Source organism: Heterodontus francisci, chromosome 2 (assembly GCF_036365525.1).
Source record: "Heterodontus francisci isolate sHetFra1 chromosome 2, sHetFra1.hap1, whole genome shotgun sequence".
Classification (NCBI taxonomy): Eukaryota; Metazoa; Chordata; class Chondrichthyes; order Heterodontiformes; family Heterodontidae; genus Heterodontus; species Heterodontus francisci.
In genome coordinates this window covers 128907161-128925938 of record NC_090372.1, presented here as the reverse complement: position 1 = coordinate 128925938, position 18778 = coordinate 128907161, and the positions used below count along the sequence as shown (strand labels likewise).

Below are 18778 nucleotides of genomic sequence, written 5' to 3'. Positions count from 1 at the left end.
AGGGGCCAGAATTGGAGGACCACAGATCTAGGAATATGGAGGGGCTGGAGATGATTAAAGATCGGGACGGACGAGGCCAATTATAAAAATGCACTGACAGCGTCCACAAAATAGTTAAAATGCTCACAGTTTGAGGACTATATTATCCAGTGTAGTACGGTGAAGTTGAATTAAAATGTTCCTAAAGCTAACCTGTGAAAAAAGTTAACTTTTCTCCTACATTCCGCCTACCAGCAGTTACAGAACTCCGCGCGCGCATGCATCATCCTACTAGCGCGCGGCGGGCGGGTGGGAGGAGCTGTGCGCTCCCGGGTGTTGACGGGAGTGAACAGTCTGGAGGCTGTGACGTTGCACACCTGTTCCTGAGTTTTGTCATGAGAGTTGCGGCAGTGGCGTGGCAGAGATAGAGATCAGAAACAGCGGCACCGATTGTGACTGACAGCAGGAGCGTCTCCTGAATGTGGAGGTACGAAGTTAGAGGCTTCTCTGGAAATGAGCTGCCATGGCTGAACTTAAACAGCCGGCTGCTGCTCCTTTACTTTCAGAGAGAGAGTGTGTGGTCAAGGTACAGCGGGAGGAGGTGGAGACGGTGCGCGCGCAGCATCGTGTCAATATTTGCTGGGAGGAGGCTGGGTTGGGAAGGGCTGAAGAGAATAACGGCTTGGGCAGCGCTCTCCACCTCAACAGTAGTCAGCCCAACCCGCCAGACAGTCAGTCTGTGCTCAGGGACCATAAGAGAGTAGCGCAGGTGATGATTGATAAAGGAATGCGGGGGCAATAGTAAGTCTGTAGATCCATACATGTATGAGTAAAAGGAGTCAGTGCCCAGGAGTAATAAACGAGAGATGTACGTTAATCAGTCAACCTGTACCGAAGGAACCATTGAGGTCAGGGCAAGTTAGTCTGACCTTGAATCTGATAATTATGTTGCAGACCAGTTAGTATTCATCAAAGAGTGACAGTCGGAAAACAGACTGGCTTGTCTGCCCTTGAGTGATATGGCAGCAGGCAAGGTTGCTCATGCCAAGGTGTCATTGGAGTAGGTGTGTCTGCTTTGTACCAATGGATGCTTGGGGAATATGTTTGCCCATTTGCACAAGAACAACAGGGGAGCCAGACATGATAAGCACATTAATTGGATAACATTTGGAAGATAGGGGAAGTGAGTAACAGGACTGTGGGAATAAGATAGTCAATTTGCAAAGGGGTGAAAACATTATTTCCTATGTAAAAATAATAATTGGCTAATAAGCTATAGTGAATGTTGAACAAAATGTATGAGCACATAAATTGGAGATTAGGCTAACAGTATATTCATGACTTGATTCAGTAAATTTAGTTGTTTTAGATGCTAAGTGCAAACAAATGTCCCCTTTCTCATGAGAAGTACCTATGAATCTAAGAATTTTCATAATTTGGATGAGAAAAGCTATATTGTGTAAGGTATGTGTTTCAAGCACAAATTTAAAGATCCAGTATGGAAAGCAATATGTAGTGCATATTTTGTGATATCAAATTAATTGTGTTGCTGTGTGTAAAATATAGTATTCATATTTTTTGAAGTTAATTCCCAAGTGATGGCAATGAATAAATAAGAATTTGGTATGCATTGTATAGAAGTTCCAACACTTAAACAGGCTCTTCAGCCCAATAATCCCTGTTTATCCTACACACAAGCAATAGACCTAATCTCATCTACCTGCCTTGTTGCTGAAAGAAGGGGATAACAGTATATGACTGAGTCTCACCTGTATGCACTATTCTTCCTGGACTTCCCTGGTTTTGACCCTCAGATTTCACTTCCATTGCTCCCTGCACCTCTGCTGGTCCAGAGAATTCACTGATATGCACTGCTGACACATGGAGCCACTGTGAAACTCTGGACTCCAAGATTGATCTCTGCTCACCCATGGTCAGCTTTGCCCTCCTCTTTGGACTTCTGACTCCAGTAGACATCTCCACCAGCATACCTGCTGAAACTCTGCCCCTCAGTTCTTGGATTCACTCACTTTCCACAACAGCCTTCAACAATGGACGTTAGCTTTGGATGCACCAAGCTGACTTCATGTCTAAAAGTTAACTTCATCTCACCATATGACTTCAGACTTGAACGTTCGACTTTATGATTAGGGCACGTCTCCAAATTTCTCCCATACCTCTGTAATCTAAGCTTCCTCAGTATATATTGAGGTGCATATTTTGGATGCCACTGTGGACCCAAGCCCAATACATCTATCATTTCCTTCTCCCTCTGCTTATCTGGGGCCTTTTTCTCCTTTCTGTCTTCCAGCAATGTCACCTTTTATTTCTCCCCTCTTGGGTAGTACAACAAGAGCTTGTATTTATATAACACTTTTAATGTAGTAAAATGCCCCAAGGTGCTTCACAGGAGCATTAATATTTCACATGGAGCCACACAGGAGATATTGTGGCAGATGACCAAAAGTTTGGTGAAAGAGATTTTTTTAAGGAGCATCTTACAGGAGAGAGAGGTGGAGAGGTTTAGGGAGGAAATTCCAGAGCTAAGGCCTTGGCAGCTGAATGCGTGGTTGCTCAATGGTGGAGTGATTGATTGGGGATGCTCAAGAGACCAGTATTGGAGGAGCGCAGATATTTTGGAGGGTTGTAGGGCTGGCAGAGATTAGAGATTGGGCAGGGTAAGGCTATGGAGGGAAACAAGGATGAGAATTTTAAAATCAAGGTGTTGCTTAATGGGGAGCCAATGTCGATCAGCAAGCACAGGGGTGATGGGTGAATGGAGCTTGATGCGAGTTAGGACACAGGCAGCAAAGTTTTGTGTGACCTCAAGTTTACAGAAGGTAGAACATGGGACACTCTGTCGGAGTGTATTGGAATAGTTAAGTCTAGAAGTAACAAGGGCTTGGATGAGGTGAGGCAGGCAGAGTCAGTCAATGCTACATGGGTGGAAATGGGCTTTTTTAGTGATGGAATGGATGTGTGGTCAGAAGCTCATCTCGGTGAAATATGACACCAACCTTCAGCCTGAGACATTTTCCACGAAAAGGGATGGAGTCAGTAGCTGGGGAGTGGAGTTTGTGGTTGGGACCAAAAAACAGGGCTTTGCTCTTCCCAATATTTAGAGGTATTTTGTTCCTCTTAATCCCAATCCCGACCCCAACCCATTACTACTTTGCTGGTTTTCTACTTCTGCCACCATTTCAGGCTTGAATCTCCCTTCATTAAGCCCACAGCTATCCTCTGTGCCTTTCTTGGCATTCCTGAAGGGCCCCATCACTGCCTCGTTCCACGCAACAAGCTCAACTGCCCCATCCTCCTCTCTCTCTGACTTTCTCACCCAGTGCACCTTCTGGGGATAACGTCACCAACCTGAAGTAAGAAATAGGAGCAGGAGTAGGGCATTCAGCCCTTTGAGCCTGCTCTGCTATTCAGTAATATGGCTGATCTCTCTCACATTGGCAAAAAATTGATAAAGAGGAGGTATTAGATAGGCTGACTGGACTTAAAAATTAGTGAGTTACCAGGACCGGATGAGGTGCATCCAAGGATACATTGTATTACGATCAGGTGAGAAAAGTGTCAAGGGGTCTTAGCCTTTACCTGGTCTTATTGTAACAGGATTTAATTTTTAAACACACTGTGTTTTGAGCTCCCCCTTGGTGAATCCTTGTTCACCACTTTCCAATTATAAGGCAAAGAAATGAGCATAAACAGGCTTTCTTAGGTTAAAAGAAGAAAAGTGAAATTTATTAAAACAAACTTAAACTTTAATTTGGTTAACGCCAACGAATACACGCCGCGCCCCACGCGAGGATGCATACATGCAAATAGAGACACAAAAGAGCAGAAGAAAAAGAGTGGAGAGGTTTGAGGCAATCTCTGAAGAGGTTTTTTTTTACTGTGCTTTGAGTTCGATAGGTAGTCTTGCTTTTCGTTGGGGCTCAGTATTATTCTTAAACCTTGTTCACTGTAGGAGACTTTTCTCTCTTGGGGTTCATATGTTTTCACTGGTTTCTGAAGCTGGTGAGAGTGAGATGAGAGCAGACAGGAGAGAGGTTTTTCAGTCGAGGAGCAAACAGCTTTCTGAGTATTAAAACTCTGTGGCAAATTCAAAAAACTCCAACAGCCAGTGAGCCATGTGACTAAACTGTTCTGACCACATTTTCTTATTCATTCATGGGATGTGGGCATTGCTGGCCAGGCCAGCATTTATTGCCCAACCCTAATTGCCCTTGAGAAGGTGGTGGTGGTGTTCCCATGCATTTGCTGCCCTTGTCATTCTTTGAGTTGGTAGAGGTCGCGGGTTTGGAAGGTGCTGTCTGAGGAGCCTTGGTGCGTTGCTGCAGTGCATCTTGTAGATGATACATACTGCTGCCACTGTGTTGGTGGTGGAGGAGTTAATGTTTGTAGATGGGGTGCCAATCAAACAGGCTGCTTTGTCCTGGATGTTGTCGAGTTTCTTGAGTGTTGTTGGAGCTGCACCCATCCAGGCAAGTGGAGAGTATTCCATCACACTCCTGACTTGTGCCTTGTAGATGGTGGACAGTCTTTGAGGAGTCAGGATGTGAGTTACTTACCGCAGGATTCCCAGCCTCCGACCTCTTGTAGCCACGGTATTTATTTGGCTACTCCAGTTTCTGGTCAATGGTAGCCTCTAGGATGTTGATAGTGAGCGATTCAGCAATGGTAATGCCATTGAATGTCAAGGAGAAATGATTAGATTCTCTCTTGTTGGAGATGGTCATTGCCTGGTGCTTGTGTGGTGCGAATGTTACTTGCCACTTATCAGCCCAAGCCTGGATATTGTCCAAGTCTTGCTGCATTTCTACACGGACTGCTTCAGTATCTGAGGAGTCACGAATGGTGCTGAACATTGTGCAATCATCAGCAAACATCCCCACTTCTGACCTTATGATTGAAGGAAGGCCATTGATGACGCAGCTGAAGATGGTTGGGCCTAGGACATTACCCTGAGGAACTCCTGCAGTGATGTCCTGGAGCTGAGATGATTGACCTCCAACAACCACAATCATCTTCCTTTGCGCTAGGTAGGGCTCCAACCAGCGGAGGGTTTTCCCCCTGATTCCCATTGACCTCAGTTTTGCTAGGGCTCCTTGATGCCATACTCGGTCAAATGCTGCCTTGGTGTCAAGGGCCGTCACGCTCACCTCACCTCTTGAGTTCAGCTCTTTTGTCCATGTCTGAACCAAGGCTGTAATGAGGTTAGGAGCTGAGTGGCCCTGGCAGAACCCAAACTGAGCGTCACTGAGCAGGTTATTGCTAAGCAAGTGCCGCTTGATGGCACTGTTGATTACACCTTCCATCTGATGATTGAGAGCAGGCTGATGGGGCAGTAATTGGCCGGTTTGGACTTGTCCTGTTTTTTGTGTACAGGACATACCTGGGCAATTTTCCACATTGCAGGGAAGAGGCCAGTGTTGTAGCTGTACTGGAACAGCTTGGCTAGGGGCGCAGCAAGTTCTGGAGCACAGGTTTTCAGTACTATTGCCGGAATATTGTCAGGGCCCATAGCTTTTGCAGTATCCAGTGCCTTCAGTCGTTTCTTGATATCACGCGGAGTGAATCGAATTGGCTGAAGTCTGGCATCTGTGATGCTGGGGACTGCAGGAGGAGGCCGAGATGGATCATCAACTCGGCACTTCTGGCTGAAGATTGTTGCAAATGCTTCAGCATTATCTTTCGCTCTGATGTGCTGGGCTGCCCCATCATTGAGGTTGGGGATTTTTCTGGAGCCACCTCCTCCAGTTAGTTGTTTAATTGTCCACCACCATTCACGGCTGGATGTGGCAGGACTGCAGAGCTTAGATCTGATCCATTGGTTATGGGATCGCTTAGCTCTGTCTATCGCATGCTGCTTATGGAGTTCGGCACACAGATAGTCCTGTGTTGTAGCTTCACCAGTTTGACACCTCATTTTGAGGTATGCCTGGTGCTGCTCCTGGCATGCCCTCCTGCACTCTTCATTGAACCAGGGTTGGTCTCCTGGCTTGATGGTAATGGTAGAGTGGGGGATATGCCGGGCCATGAGGTTACAGATTGTGGTTGAGTACAATTCTGCTGCTGCTGATGGCCCACAGCGCCTCATGGGTGCCCAGTTTTGCATTGCTAGATCTGTTCGAAATCTATCCCATTTAGCAAGGTGGTAGTGCCACACAACACGATGGACGGTATCCTCAATGTGAAGGCGGGAGTTCGCCTCCACAAGGACTGCGCGGTGGTCACTCCTACCAATACTGTCAAGGACAGATGCATCTGTGGCAGGCAGATTGGTGAAGACGAGGTCAAGTATGTTTTCCCCTCTTGTTGGTTCCCTCACCACCTGCCGCATACCCAGTCTAGCAGCTATGTCCTTTAGGACTCAGCCAGTTCGGTCAGTAGTGGAGTTACAGAGCCACTCTTGGTGATGGACATTGAAGTCCCCTACCCAGAGTACATTCTGTGCCCTTGCCACCCTCAGTGCTTCCTCCAAGTGGTGTTCAACATGGAGGAGTACTGACTCATCAGCTGAGGGAGGGAGGGCGGTAGGTGGTAATCAGCAGGAGGTTTCCTTGTCCATGTTTGACCTGATGCCATGAGACTTCATTGGGTCCAGAGTCGATGTTGAGGACTCCCAGAGCAACTCCCTCCCTACTGTATACCATTGTGCCACCACCTCTGCTGGGTCTGTCCTGCCGGTGGGACAGGACGTACCCGAGGATGGTGATGGCAGTGTCTGGGACATTGTCTGTCAGGTATGATTCCATGAGTTTGACTTTGTCAGGCTGTTGCTTGACTAGTCTGTGGGACAGCTCTCCCAACTTTGACACAAGCCCCCAGATGTTAGTAAGGAGGACTTTGCAGGGTCGACAGGGCTGGGTTTGCCATTGTCGTTTCCAGTGCCTAGGTCGATGCCGGGTGGTCCGCCATGTTTTGTTCCTTTTTATTGACTTCATAGCGGTTAGATACAACAGAGTGGCTTGCTAGGCCATTTCAGAGGGCATGTCAGAGTCAGTCACATTGCTGTGGATCTGGAGTCACATGTAGGCCAGACCAGGTAAGGACAGCAGATTTCCTTCCCTAAAGGACATTAGTTTTCTGTCTATTGGGGAAGCAGGGACTGGTTCCTTTGTTCCAACACTGTCTGCTAGTATGCAAAAAAGGTCTTTCCGGTGAGGGGCCTGGCAATTCCTTGTAATAGACCCTCTTTTCTTCCCAGCAACAAGTTTAAGTTTTAATGTTCATGTGGCAAAACATGTGCCTCGTTCTTGGCAGGTGGGGGCCTGCATGACACTTATAATGGTGAAAATTGCGAAGGCACTGGCCATAATCTTCCTGTCCCCTTTAGAGACAGATGTGGTGCCAGAGGGCGGGAGAATTGCAAATGTTACACCCTTATTCAAAAAAGGATGCAAGAACAAGCCCAGGAAATTCAGGCCAGTCAGTTTAACCCAGTGGTGGGAAAGCTTTTGGAAACGATAATTCAGGACAAAATGAACAGTCACTTGGCCAAATGTGGATTTATTAAAGAAAGCCAGCATGGATTTGTTAAGGGAAAATCATGTTTAACTAACTTGCTTGAGTTTTTTGATGAGGTAACTTCTTTCTTTTTCTTTTGGGCCTCCTTATCTCGAGAGACAATGGATACGTGCCTGGAGGTGGTCAGTGGTTTGTGAAGCAGCGCCTAGAGTGGCTATAAAGGCCAATTCTACAGTGACAGGCTCTTCCACAGGTGCTGCAGAGAAATTTGTTTGTCAGGGCTGTTGCACAGTTGGCTCTCCCCTTGTGCCTCTGTCTTTTTTCCAACGACTAAGTCTCTTCGACTCGCCACATTTTAGCCCTGTCTTTATGGCTGCCCGCCAGCTCTGGCAAACGCTGGCAACTGACTCCCACGACTTGTGACCAATGTCACAGGATTTCATGTCGAGTTTGCAGACGTCTTTAAAGCGGAGACGTGGACGGCCGGTGGGTCTGATACCAGTGGCGAGCTCGCTGTACAATGTGTCTTTGGGGATCCTGCCATCTTCCATGCGGTTCACATGGCCAAGCCATCTCAAGCGCCGCTGACTCAGTAGTGTGTATAAGCTGGTGATGTTGGCCGCCTCGAGGACTTCTGTGTTGGAGATACGGTCCTGCCACCTGATGCCAAGTATTCTCCGGAGGCAGCGAAGATGGAATGAATTGAGACGTCGCTCTTGGCTGACATATGTTGTCCAGGCCTCTCTGCCGTAGAGCAAGGTACTGAGGACACAGGCCTGATACACTCGTACTTTTGTGTTTCGTGTCAGTGCGCCATTTTCCCACACTCTCTTGGCCAGTCTGGACATAGCAGTGGAAGCCTTACCCATGCGCTTGTTGATTTCTGCATCTAGAGACAGGTTACTGGTGATAGTTGAGCCTAGGTAGGTGAACTCTTGAACCACTTCCAGAGCGTGGTCGCCAATATTGATGGATGGAGCATTTCTGACATCCTGCCCCATGATGTTCGTTTTCTTGAGGCTGATGGTTAGGCCAAATTCATTGCAGGCAGCCGCAAACCTGTCGATGAGACTCTGCAGGTAACAGAGAGGATTGACGAGGGTAATGCACATGATGTAGTGTACATGGACTTCCAAAAGGCATTTGATAAAGTGCCACTTAACAGGCTTGTCAGCAAAGTTAAAGCCCATGGAATAAAAAGGACGGTAGCAGCCTGGATATGAAATTGGCTGAGTGACGGGAGACAGAGAATAGTTGTGAACGGTTGTTTTTCGGACTAGAGGTAGGTATATAATGAGGCTTTCCAGGGGTTGGTGTTGGGACCCTTGCTTTTCTTGATCTATATTAATGACCTAGACTTGGGTGTACAGGGCACAATTCCAAAGTTTGCAGCTGCCACAAAATGTGGAAGTATTGTCAACTGTGAGGAGGATAGTGATAAACCTCAAGAGGACAGAGACAGGCTGGTGGAATGGACGGACACGTGGCTGATGAAATTTAATGCAGAAAAGTGTGAATTGATTCAATTGGGTAGGATGAATGAGGAGAGGCAATATAAATTGGAGTACAAATCATTGAAGGTTGCAGGGCAAGTTGAGAAAGCGGTTCATGAAGCATATGGGATCCTGGGCCTTCTAGATAGGGACATAGAGTACAAAAACGAGCAAGTTATGATAAACCTGTACAAAACACTGGTTTGGCCTCAACCATAGTATTGTGTCTGGTTCTGGGCATCACACTTTCGGAAGGATGTGAAGGTATTTGAGAGCGTGCGGAAAAGATTCATGGGCATGGTTCCAGGGATGAGGAACTTCAGTTACTTGGAGAAGCTGAGTCTGTTCTCCTACGAGAAGAAGATTAAGAGGAGATTTTATAGAGGTGTTCAAAACCATGAGGGGTCTGGACAGTGTAGGTGGGGGGAAACTGTTCCCATTGAACGAAGGATCTAGAACCAGAGGACACTGATTTAAGATGATTGGCAAAAGAAGCAACAGTGACGCGAGGGAAAACTTTTTTACACAGCAAGTGGTTAGGATCTGGACTACACTGCCTGAGATTGTGGTGGAAGTAGATTCAATCAAGGCCTTCAAAAGAGAACTGGATAACTATTTCAAGAGAGAAAATTTGTAGGGCTATGGGGAAAAGGCTGAAGGAGTGGAACAAGATGAGTTGCTCTTGCAGAGAGCCTGCATGGACATGATGGGCGGAATGGAGACTTTCTGTGCTCTAACCATTCTATGATTCTGTGCACTGCACCGTTCTGCACTTTTCCCCATATCCCTTAATTTACCTCGTACCCAAAAATATATTGATCTCTGTCTTGAATATACTCAACGACTGAGCACCCGCAGCTATCTGGGATAGAGAATTCTAACTATTTACAATGCTTTGAGTGAAGAAGTTTCTCCTTATCTCAGTCCTAAATCATTGACCTCTTATTCTGAGACTGTGATCCCTAGTCCTAGACTCCCTTGTCAGGGGAAACATCCTCCCAGCATCTACCCTGTCAAGCCCCTTAAGAATTTTATGTTTCAATTAGTTCACCTCTCATTCTTCTAAATTTAAAGGCGTGTAGGCCTAGTCGACTCAATCTTTCCTTGTAGGACTATCCTCTGATCCCAGAAATCAGTCTAGAGAACCTTCATTGCACTCACTGTCAGGCAAGAATATCCTTCTTCCTATCCTGCTCACTTGACTTATCACTGCCCCCTTGGACTCTGCCAATGGATCAACAATTGCAGCCCCTCTTCATACCTCCCTTTGGAATATAATTCACATGTGAACAAGCCCGTTGCCATCCACAATCATATATACATGCAAGCTCTTTATTTTGCGTTGATATCCTAAATTTGACTGAAACTTGACTTACAGGTGACCTGTCCCACTCAAGCCACAACAGTGGCAATGCAGCCCTTATCACCAAGTTGCACCTTGGTATCTCCTACTGTTCTGACATCTTCCACTCCTTTGAAAACCTTGTCTTGTGCCAGCCTTCTTGCCCCTCCTTTTAAAATCCTTGTTCTCTACCACAATATCAGCCCCGCTTTGAGTTCCTTCCCTCCTTTCCTCCCTCAGCTTCAGTACTGAGTGACTGCTCATATTTCAATTTCCATCTCAATGCCCCTTCTTTGAATTCACTTGCCGCTTTAAATCTCTTCATTTAAACTCATCTACATATATTCACTGCACCCCATCGAACTTGCCATCTGTTGCTCCCACAATCTCAATAAAGAAGAAAAAATCTTATATGTGCACTTTTTCGCAACTTCAGAACGTTCCAAAGTGCTTTATAGCTGTAGTACGGCTGGAACCCACAACCTTCAAACTCTGAGATGAGAGTCAGCCCGGGCTAATAACAATCACTGATAAGGCCATCTCTGACCACACTCTTGTATTCCTCACCACTCATTGCCCTACTCCCTCCCAATCCCACTTTTTTCTGCATCTATCTTGAGAAAAAAATCTCTTTGCCTGCACCCAAGTCACTTAACTGCACTTTCAAAAGCCCAAGTCCCTAGCCTTTTCCTCCACTCACCACAATACAGCTGTGGATTTGCTCAACCACTCCTTGATCTCCATGTTGTATGTGTTTGTTTCTAGCAAAACTTTTACTCTGTCTCATCCTGGTCACTCTTACGGATATGGCCTCCATTTTTGCTTGCTTAAGTCTGGGGTGCAGGCTTGACTGTGCATAATTGGTTTAGCTATCCATCACTGGATCTGGCTGAAATATATCAACAGCTATCGGGCCTCATTCTCCTCTTCCAAAATCATCCACTATTTCAGGATGATTCTGGAGAGCAAAGGTTGCTTCTCTTCTCCATCACCAAGTGTTTCATTAAACTGCCCCGTTGCCTCCTGCACTCGTGCCTCCAAAACTGTGATTTCCTTGTAACTGATTTAGACCCATCTGTTCAGCTGCCTCTTCTACATTTCCCCCCTTCCCCTTGCCCACCAAGCATAACCTGTCTCAGGACACACTCTTCCCTAGCAATGAAAACACAATTGTCTAGACTCTTTCATCTCCAATTTCTAAGCTCATGGTGTCCATGAGACCCATCCTGCACTCCCTTAATGCCATATCGCTAAGCTGCTGATTGATCAACTTCCCTTTCTGATCCCCATGCAAGCTGGCATTTTAAATGCTTCCTTTTCATAAGGTGATTTTTCCTTCCATTTCAAAACTACTATCACCTCAAAAGACGCTCTTGTCGCATCTGTCCTTGGAAACTACTGCCCCATCTCCAACTTCTCTTTCCTTTCAAATCCTTGAACTAGTTGCCACCCCTAGAGTCCATGATCATCTTTCTGCAACTCCACATTTGAATCTTTGCAATCAGATTTCCACTCCTGCCACAGCACCAAATGGCCCCGATGAAAGTCAAAAATAACAGCCTCTGTTACTATGACTGCTGCTCGAACTTTCTGCAGACTTTGCTATGTTAACCACAGTATTCTCTCTCAGTGTTTCTCCTCCATTATGCAGTTCAGTGGTACTTCCCTCTTTTGATTCCACTCTTGGCTATCAAATCATAGCTAGAGCATTTCCAGAAATGGCTTCTCTTCATGCCCTGCACCATTACCTCAAAAGATCCCTGAGGATCTATGCTTGAACAACTCCTTTCCTCATCTACATGGTGCCGCTTGACAACAACATCTAGATAGATGGTCAGCTTCCACATGTGTACTGACTACCTCTCCACCACCTTTCTCATGCATTTGAACACCGATTCTATGTTGTCAGATTATTTGTCTGACATTTGGTCTTAGACGATCTGTAATTTCTTCCTTGTTTAGTGTTAAGTCCTTTAAGACTTCGAAGTCTCTATCCATTTACCTATTTTAATACCATTCATGAAGTATATATGTTGTTTACTTTTTCATCTTATGTGTGGAGTACTTTTCACTTGTGCTGATTAAAATTCATCTGCCATTGATTTTGCCCTACTGCCTATCCCAGTTTGGTATATCAGCAAATTTTACCACTTTGAGTTTCTAAGTCAAGGTCATTTAAGTAGTGGTCTCAACACTAAGCCTGGGGCCACCCTGCTCAGTACTCCCACCCTGGCATAATTCCTCTAACAAGCACTCATTCCTTTTTTGCCCTTCAGCCAGTTTCTTATCCATTCTCCCTGATTTCCCACAGCTTTAAATTTGGCAAATGGCTTTTCATGTGAGATTTGTCAAATGCCTTCTGGAAAGCTAGACTATTCTAGGACTTTTCACAGTCTAAGTAGGATGTTATTTCCTCAAGTAAGTCAAGGAGGTTGGTCAGGTATGATTTTATACTTAGGAATTTATGTTGGTTGCTGTTTGCTGGGGATTATTCGCATAGATGTTTACTTTTGATTAGTTCTGTTATTGTACAAAGGAATGGAGGTAAGACTAATGAGTCTGTCACCCCTTTTCTAATATTGGCACCTCATTGGCCTGTTTCCAATTCATTGGTAGCTCTCCAGTGTCCAATGACTCCTTTGTAATGGTTGTCAGTTACTTATAAATGTGCCTATTCTCTTTTAGAAATCTGGGATAAATACCATTTATACCTGGCAATTTGTTTCAGGCCCTTCTCACCTGTTTATGACTTTCATCTAAGTTCCATCAAAGTTGATAATTTTACTTTGGTTATCTCTTTGGAAAGGGTAGATTATTCATGTCATTCCTTGTGAATACTTGGAGGTAGTAGTCATTCACAATAACTATTCTGTTTTACACTCACTTTGATTCCATTGGCATCCTTTATAGTTTCTATCTCTTCCCTGACTGCTCCCTTATTATAATACTGTCATGTAAAAGCCCAACTCGACCACCGGAATGTTCCCTTTACCTACCTTGCTACTCCCAATCTGCAGGAAGCTGCAGCATGAGCGTGATGACGTCATGGAGACGCACACTGCACAGACTCAGAGTTTCCCTCTTTGATGTCCTGGACTCCCAGCTCAGGTAGGTTTTTTTATTTTTAACACTTCTTGCTATGTGTGTCCGACCTGGACCTGGCCCGGCCCGACCCGAGCCTGAAAGCCAGACCCGGAAGAGCGACCCGACCCGAACCCGACGCATGTCAGGTCCCGTTGGGTTCAGATTGGGTAGCAGGCCTTTACTGTCATGCATGGAAGGAGCTGTGATGAAAGAAACAATGAAATGGAAGAATTATGAATTTAAAAAATGTTAACTGCTAAACAAAATCACAGGAACATAGACACTTATACACAGTAAAAATGAAGTAGTGGCTATGTGATCCCTCCTGTACTGGAAATCCACACATTCATCTGCAAGGGTGAGGCTCGTTAATACCGTCTGAAATAGTTCTGGAGAGAACCCCTTTGAAATTGAAAGAAGCTATTGCATATTAATGACTCTGATCGAGATGAATGGATTAACAGAGGATGCTAGAGATAGTAAGATGTGAAGCAGCGACATCATAACAGTGATGTCCATTCAAACATTAAATGAGGCCATGATTATCATCCCTTGGCCCATTGTGTGGTCACAACAGTGGGGAGGGCCACATGTCTCCTAACAAAGTAATGTGAAAGATGTTTACAGTTAAACAGTATCTCTGAGAGAGAGAGTTCAAGCCAGCATCACAGCCTGTGAGAAGGATCCAGCAAGCACAAGAAAAGAACTCTGCTGACCAAGAACAGCTACCACAGCAGTGACTTTGACACTAACCATCTGTGAAGGTAACAAACTACACACCACCAGCTTTGGGTTGTATTACAACCTTGCCAGCTCTACAATACCTCTGCAAGTTCAAGACTGAATGATCAGGTCTGCAACTTTTCAAAAAAGACTTCTCTCCTAAGAAGACTCAATAATCTTCTGCAGACCACAAACACTCACCTCACTTGGAACTTTAAACTACATCTTGCCCTTTTCTCTCTATCTATCTATTCTTGCGTATGTAGGTGTGGGTGAATGCATGTGTGAGTGTTGTTATCATTTCAGGATTTATTTAAAAATAATAATTTTTTAAAATCTACGAGAAAACCTGTCATTAGTTTGTTTATTTGACCCGTAAGGCAATCAGCGGCTAAAGCATCATTTTAACAAAACACGATTGTGGTCAGTTGGGGGGTGAACAGTGGGAACCATCCACACCCCCTACCACCAGTCCATAACAGTACTGAATTAAAAAAATTATGTTTAAACCTCTGTTGCAGTATATTTTTCTATGTCTCTCTTCCTCATTTTCTTATCTTCATCCTGGTAAATCCTGGTTCAATGAAGAGTTCAGGTGGGCATACCTAAAAATTAGGTCTCACCCTGGTGAAGATACACCACAGGACCACTTGCATGCCAGACAGCGGAAGCAGCATGCAATAGATAGGGCTAAGTGATCCCACAATGGATGGATTGGATCTAAGCTCTGCAATCCTGCCACATCCAGTTGTGAATGGTGGTGGACAATTAAACAACAAATAGGAGGAGGGAGGTGCCACATATATCCCCATCCTCAACGATGAGGGAGCTCAGCACATCAGAGCAAAAGACAAGGTTGAAGCATTTGCATCCATCTTTAGCCAGAAGTGCTGAGTGGATGATCCATCTTGGCCTCCTCCTGAAGACCCCAGCAACACAGATGCCAGACTTCAGCCAATCCAATTTACTCCACTTGATTTCAAGAAATGGCTGAAGGCACTGGATACTGCAAAGGCCATGGGCCCTGACGGCATTCTGGCAATAGTACTGAAGACCTGTACTCCAGAACTAGCTGCTCCCCTAGCCAAGCTCTTCCAGTATAGCTACAACACTGGCATCTACCCGGAAATGTGGAAAATGTGGCTTTAAATGATATCCGTATAGCTTTGGTGAAAACAAGATCAAAATTGCTTTTAAACTAAAAATATTTACACAAATATACACACTCAGCTTAAATGAAGGGGGCGGAGCCTGTCCTGTCCACAAAAAGCAGGACAAATCCAATCAGCCACTTACTGCCCCATCAGTCTACTCTCAATCATCAGCAAAGTGATTGACGGGGTCGTCGACAGTGCTATTAAATGGTACTTACTCAGCAATAACCTGCTCAGTCTGAGTTCTACCATGGCCGCTCAGCTCCTAACCTCAGTACAGCCTTGGTCCTAATATGGACAAAAGAGCTGAACTCCAGAGGTGAGGTGAGAGTGACTGCCCTTGACATCAAGGCAGCATTTGACCCGAGCATGATATCAACGAACCCTAGCAAAACTGGAGTCAATGGGAATTGGGGGGAAACTCTCGCTGGTTGGAGTCATATCTAATCCAAAGGAAGGTGGTTGTGGTTGTTGGTCAATCATCTCAGTCCCAGGACATCACTGCAGGAGTTCCTCAGCATCCAACTATCTTCAGCTGCTTCATCAATGACCGTCCCTCCATTATAAGGTCATAAGTGGGGATGTTCACTGCTGATTGCACAAAGTTCACCTTTTGCGACTCCTCAGATACTGAAGCAGTCCGTGTAGAAATGCAGCAAAACCTGGACAACATTCAGGTTTGGGATGATAAGTGGCAAGTAACATTCGTGCCACACAAGTGCCAGACAATGACCATCTCAAATAAGAGAGAATCTAACCACCTCCCCTTGATGTTCAATGGCATTGAATCCCCCACTATCAACCTCCTGGGGGATTACCATTGACCAAAAACTGAAGTGGACCAGCCATATAAATGCTGTGGCTACAAGAGCGGTCAAGCTGGGAATTCTGTGGCAAGTAACTCACCTCCTGAGTCCCCAATGCCTGTCCACCATCTACAGGGCACAAGTCAGGAGTATGATGGAATACTCTCCACCCTGGATAGGTTCAGCTCCAACAGCACAAAAGAAGCTCGACACAGGGAGTGGCAGCATGTGAATTGCTCCTTCGGAGAGCCAGCATGGACACGAGGGGTTGAATGGCTGCCTTCAGTGCTGTTGTTCTATGACACCATCCAGGACAAAGCAGCCTGCTTAATTATCACCCCATCCACCACCTTCAACATTCACTCCCTCCACCACCAATGCACAGTGACAGCAGTGTGTACCATCTACAAAATGCACTGCAGCAACTCACCAAGGCTCCATCGGCAGCATCTTCCAAACTCGCGACTTCTACCACCTAGAAGGACAAGGGCAGCAGATACATGGGAACACCGCCGCCTGCAAGTTCCCCTCCAAGTCACACATCATCCTGACTTGGAACTATAGCGCCGTTGCTTCACTGTTGTTCAGTCAAAATCCTGGAACTCCCTTCCTAAAGGCACTGTGGGTGTACCTACACCCCAAGGACGGCAGCGGTTCAAGAAGGCAGCTCACCACCACCTTGGCAAAGGCAATTAGAGATGGGAAATAAATGCTGGCCTAGCCAGTGAAGCCCACCTCCCCTGACGAATGAAAAAAAAATTCTGTGCCCTTTCTGTGCAGGAATTGCAGTGGTCACTTTTCTTTCTTATTTCTTTGTTGCTTTAATTTGATTAAACATTTGTTTAATCTGAACTGTTGATTTTCGGTATATATTTATCCTGCATGATCAGCATTATACTTCTAAATGGTGTATCGCTTATCCTTTACCAAACGATAAATAAGCTCCACCAATCTATTTGCTTTCGTCTTTTTAGCATTCTGTGGAACAGTAAGACACCAGTTCCAGTGCAGCACTCCCTTAGTACTGCACTCCTTCAATTCTTAGTAAATGGAACTTGAACCTGCAATCTTGTATTTGAGGCAAGAGTGTTACCAACTGAGCTAAACTGGCACATTTATTTTCACTTATACCAATGGTATATGTTTAAAGGCATTTTTAGGAAACATGCAGGATAAAGATTTACAAACAATAAACTTTGTTTCGAATTATTCCTGACTATGAAATATGTACCTTTTTTTAAAATTCCAAAGATGGATTAAATGTGAATGGATTTGTTTAATGTTTTTGGAAGTAAGCCATTTCATTGTTGTGTCCTCATGTCTCAGTTGCTAGGAGATGCTGCCCAGTGGCCCAGATAACTTGTTTCTCCCCCTTGTCCTTTCTTTCCAGTGTGATTGTATCTGGCTTCCACTCAACACAGCTCTTGTGTCATAGGAAATTCATTATGTGGAGTAATGTGGATCAAACTTTTATCCTACTATTCCATGTGACAGTACGAAACACAGTGCATACATTGTTTATTTCTATGAGATCAGTTCAAACAATACACCTCAAACTTAATTCTTCCTCTGTCAGTTCAGTATTATGTGAATAATGTTCAGTTTATGTTTTAATGTTAAACATCAATCACCCATTCTATTTGAAATTTGGCTTGGCTCAACTACTGGCACTCTTGCCTCGGATCGGAAGGCATGGGTTCAAGCACTAGTTCAAGACATGAGCATATAATTTAGACTGACATTTTAGCCTCAATTGGAGTATTATGTCCAGTTCTGGGTGCCACACTTTAGGAAAGATTTGAAAACATTGGAGAGAGTGCAGAAAAGATTCTTGAGAATGGTTCCAGGGATGAGAAACATCAGTCATGTGGATAGATTGGAGAATTGGGACTGTTTTCCTTGGAGAAAAAAAGGTTGAGTGGAGATTTGCAAGAGTTGTTCAAAATCATAAGGGGTCTGGACAGAGTAGATAGGGAAAAACTGTTCCCATTGGTGGAAAGATCGTGAACAAGAGGGCACAGATTTAAGGTAATTGGCAAAAGAAGCAATGGCGCCATGGGGAAAAGCTTTTTCACGCAGTGCGTGGTTAGGATCTGGGATGCACTACCTGAGAGTGTGGTGGAGGCAGGTTCAAACGAGGCTTTCAAGATGGAATTGGATTGTTATCTGAAAAGAGAGAATATGCAGAAGGTGGGCAAGTGGCACTGGGTAAATTGCTCTTTGACAGCCAGCACAGAAACGACAGACCGAAAGGCCTCCGCCTGTGCTATAACGATTCTGTGATTGAGGGAGTATTGTATTGTCAGAGGTGCTGTCTTTTGGAGGAGGTGTTGAAGCATGTCCCCATTTGCTGTTTCAGGTGGATATAAAAGTTCCCATGCGATTACGGTCCTAATCAAGAATCCCCTCTCAATGCTTCCAAAAGCATCTTATTTGCTGTTTTCGGACCTGGCTGCGTGTAAATTGGCTGCCATGCTTGTCTACACAAGTGTATACATTTCAAAAAGTAATTATTTGTCTGTGAAGTGCTTTAGAATGTTCTGAAGATGTGATAAGGCCGTCCTTTACTTTCTCCTGTATTTAGCAGTTTCATTTTGAATCCAGTTTCTCAGACTGCTATGCATATGCAGATAAAGGACATTATGCAATTCTGCATTTGTGACTGCCCACAATCAGAGCTGTGGTCTTGGAAATGTTTCACCAATACAACTGAGGGAAGAA

At 45.0% G+C, this 18778-nt stretch overlaps 1 protein-coding gene across 5 annotated transcripts in view; it reads left to right on the top strand.

Moving 5' to 3' along the window:
- Positions 1-331: 331 nt before the first annotated feature.
- LOC137346782 (tyrosine-protein phosphatase non-receptor type 3-like) overlaps positions 332-18778 on the top strand; it is a 360471-nt gene continuing 342024 nt past the window's right edge. For all 5 annotated transcript variants that reach the window (XM_068010672.1, XM_068010633.1, XM_068010662.1 and 2 more), the window contains exon 1: positions 332-466. Coding sequence is in view for 3 of the 5 variants with exons in the window: in XM_068010662.1 (XP_067866763.1) it covers positions 459-466 (8 nt within the window). In the remaining 2 variants the exon portion in view is untranslated. The remainder of the gene's footprint in view (positions 467-18778) is intronic.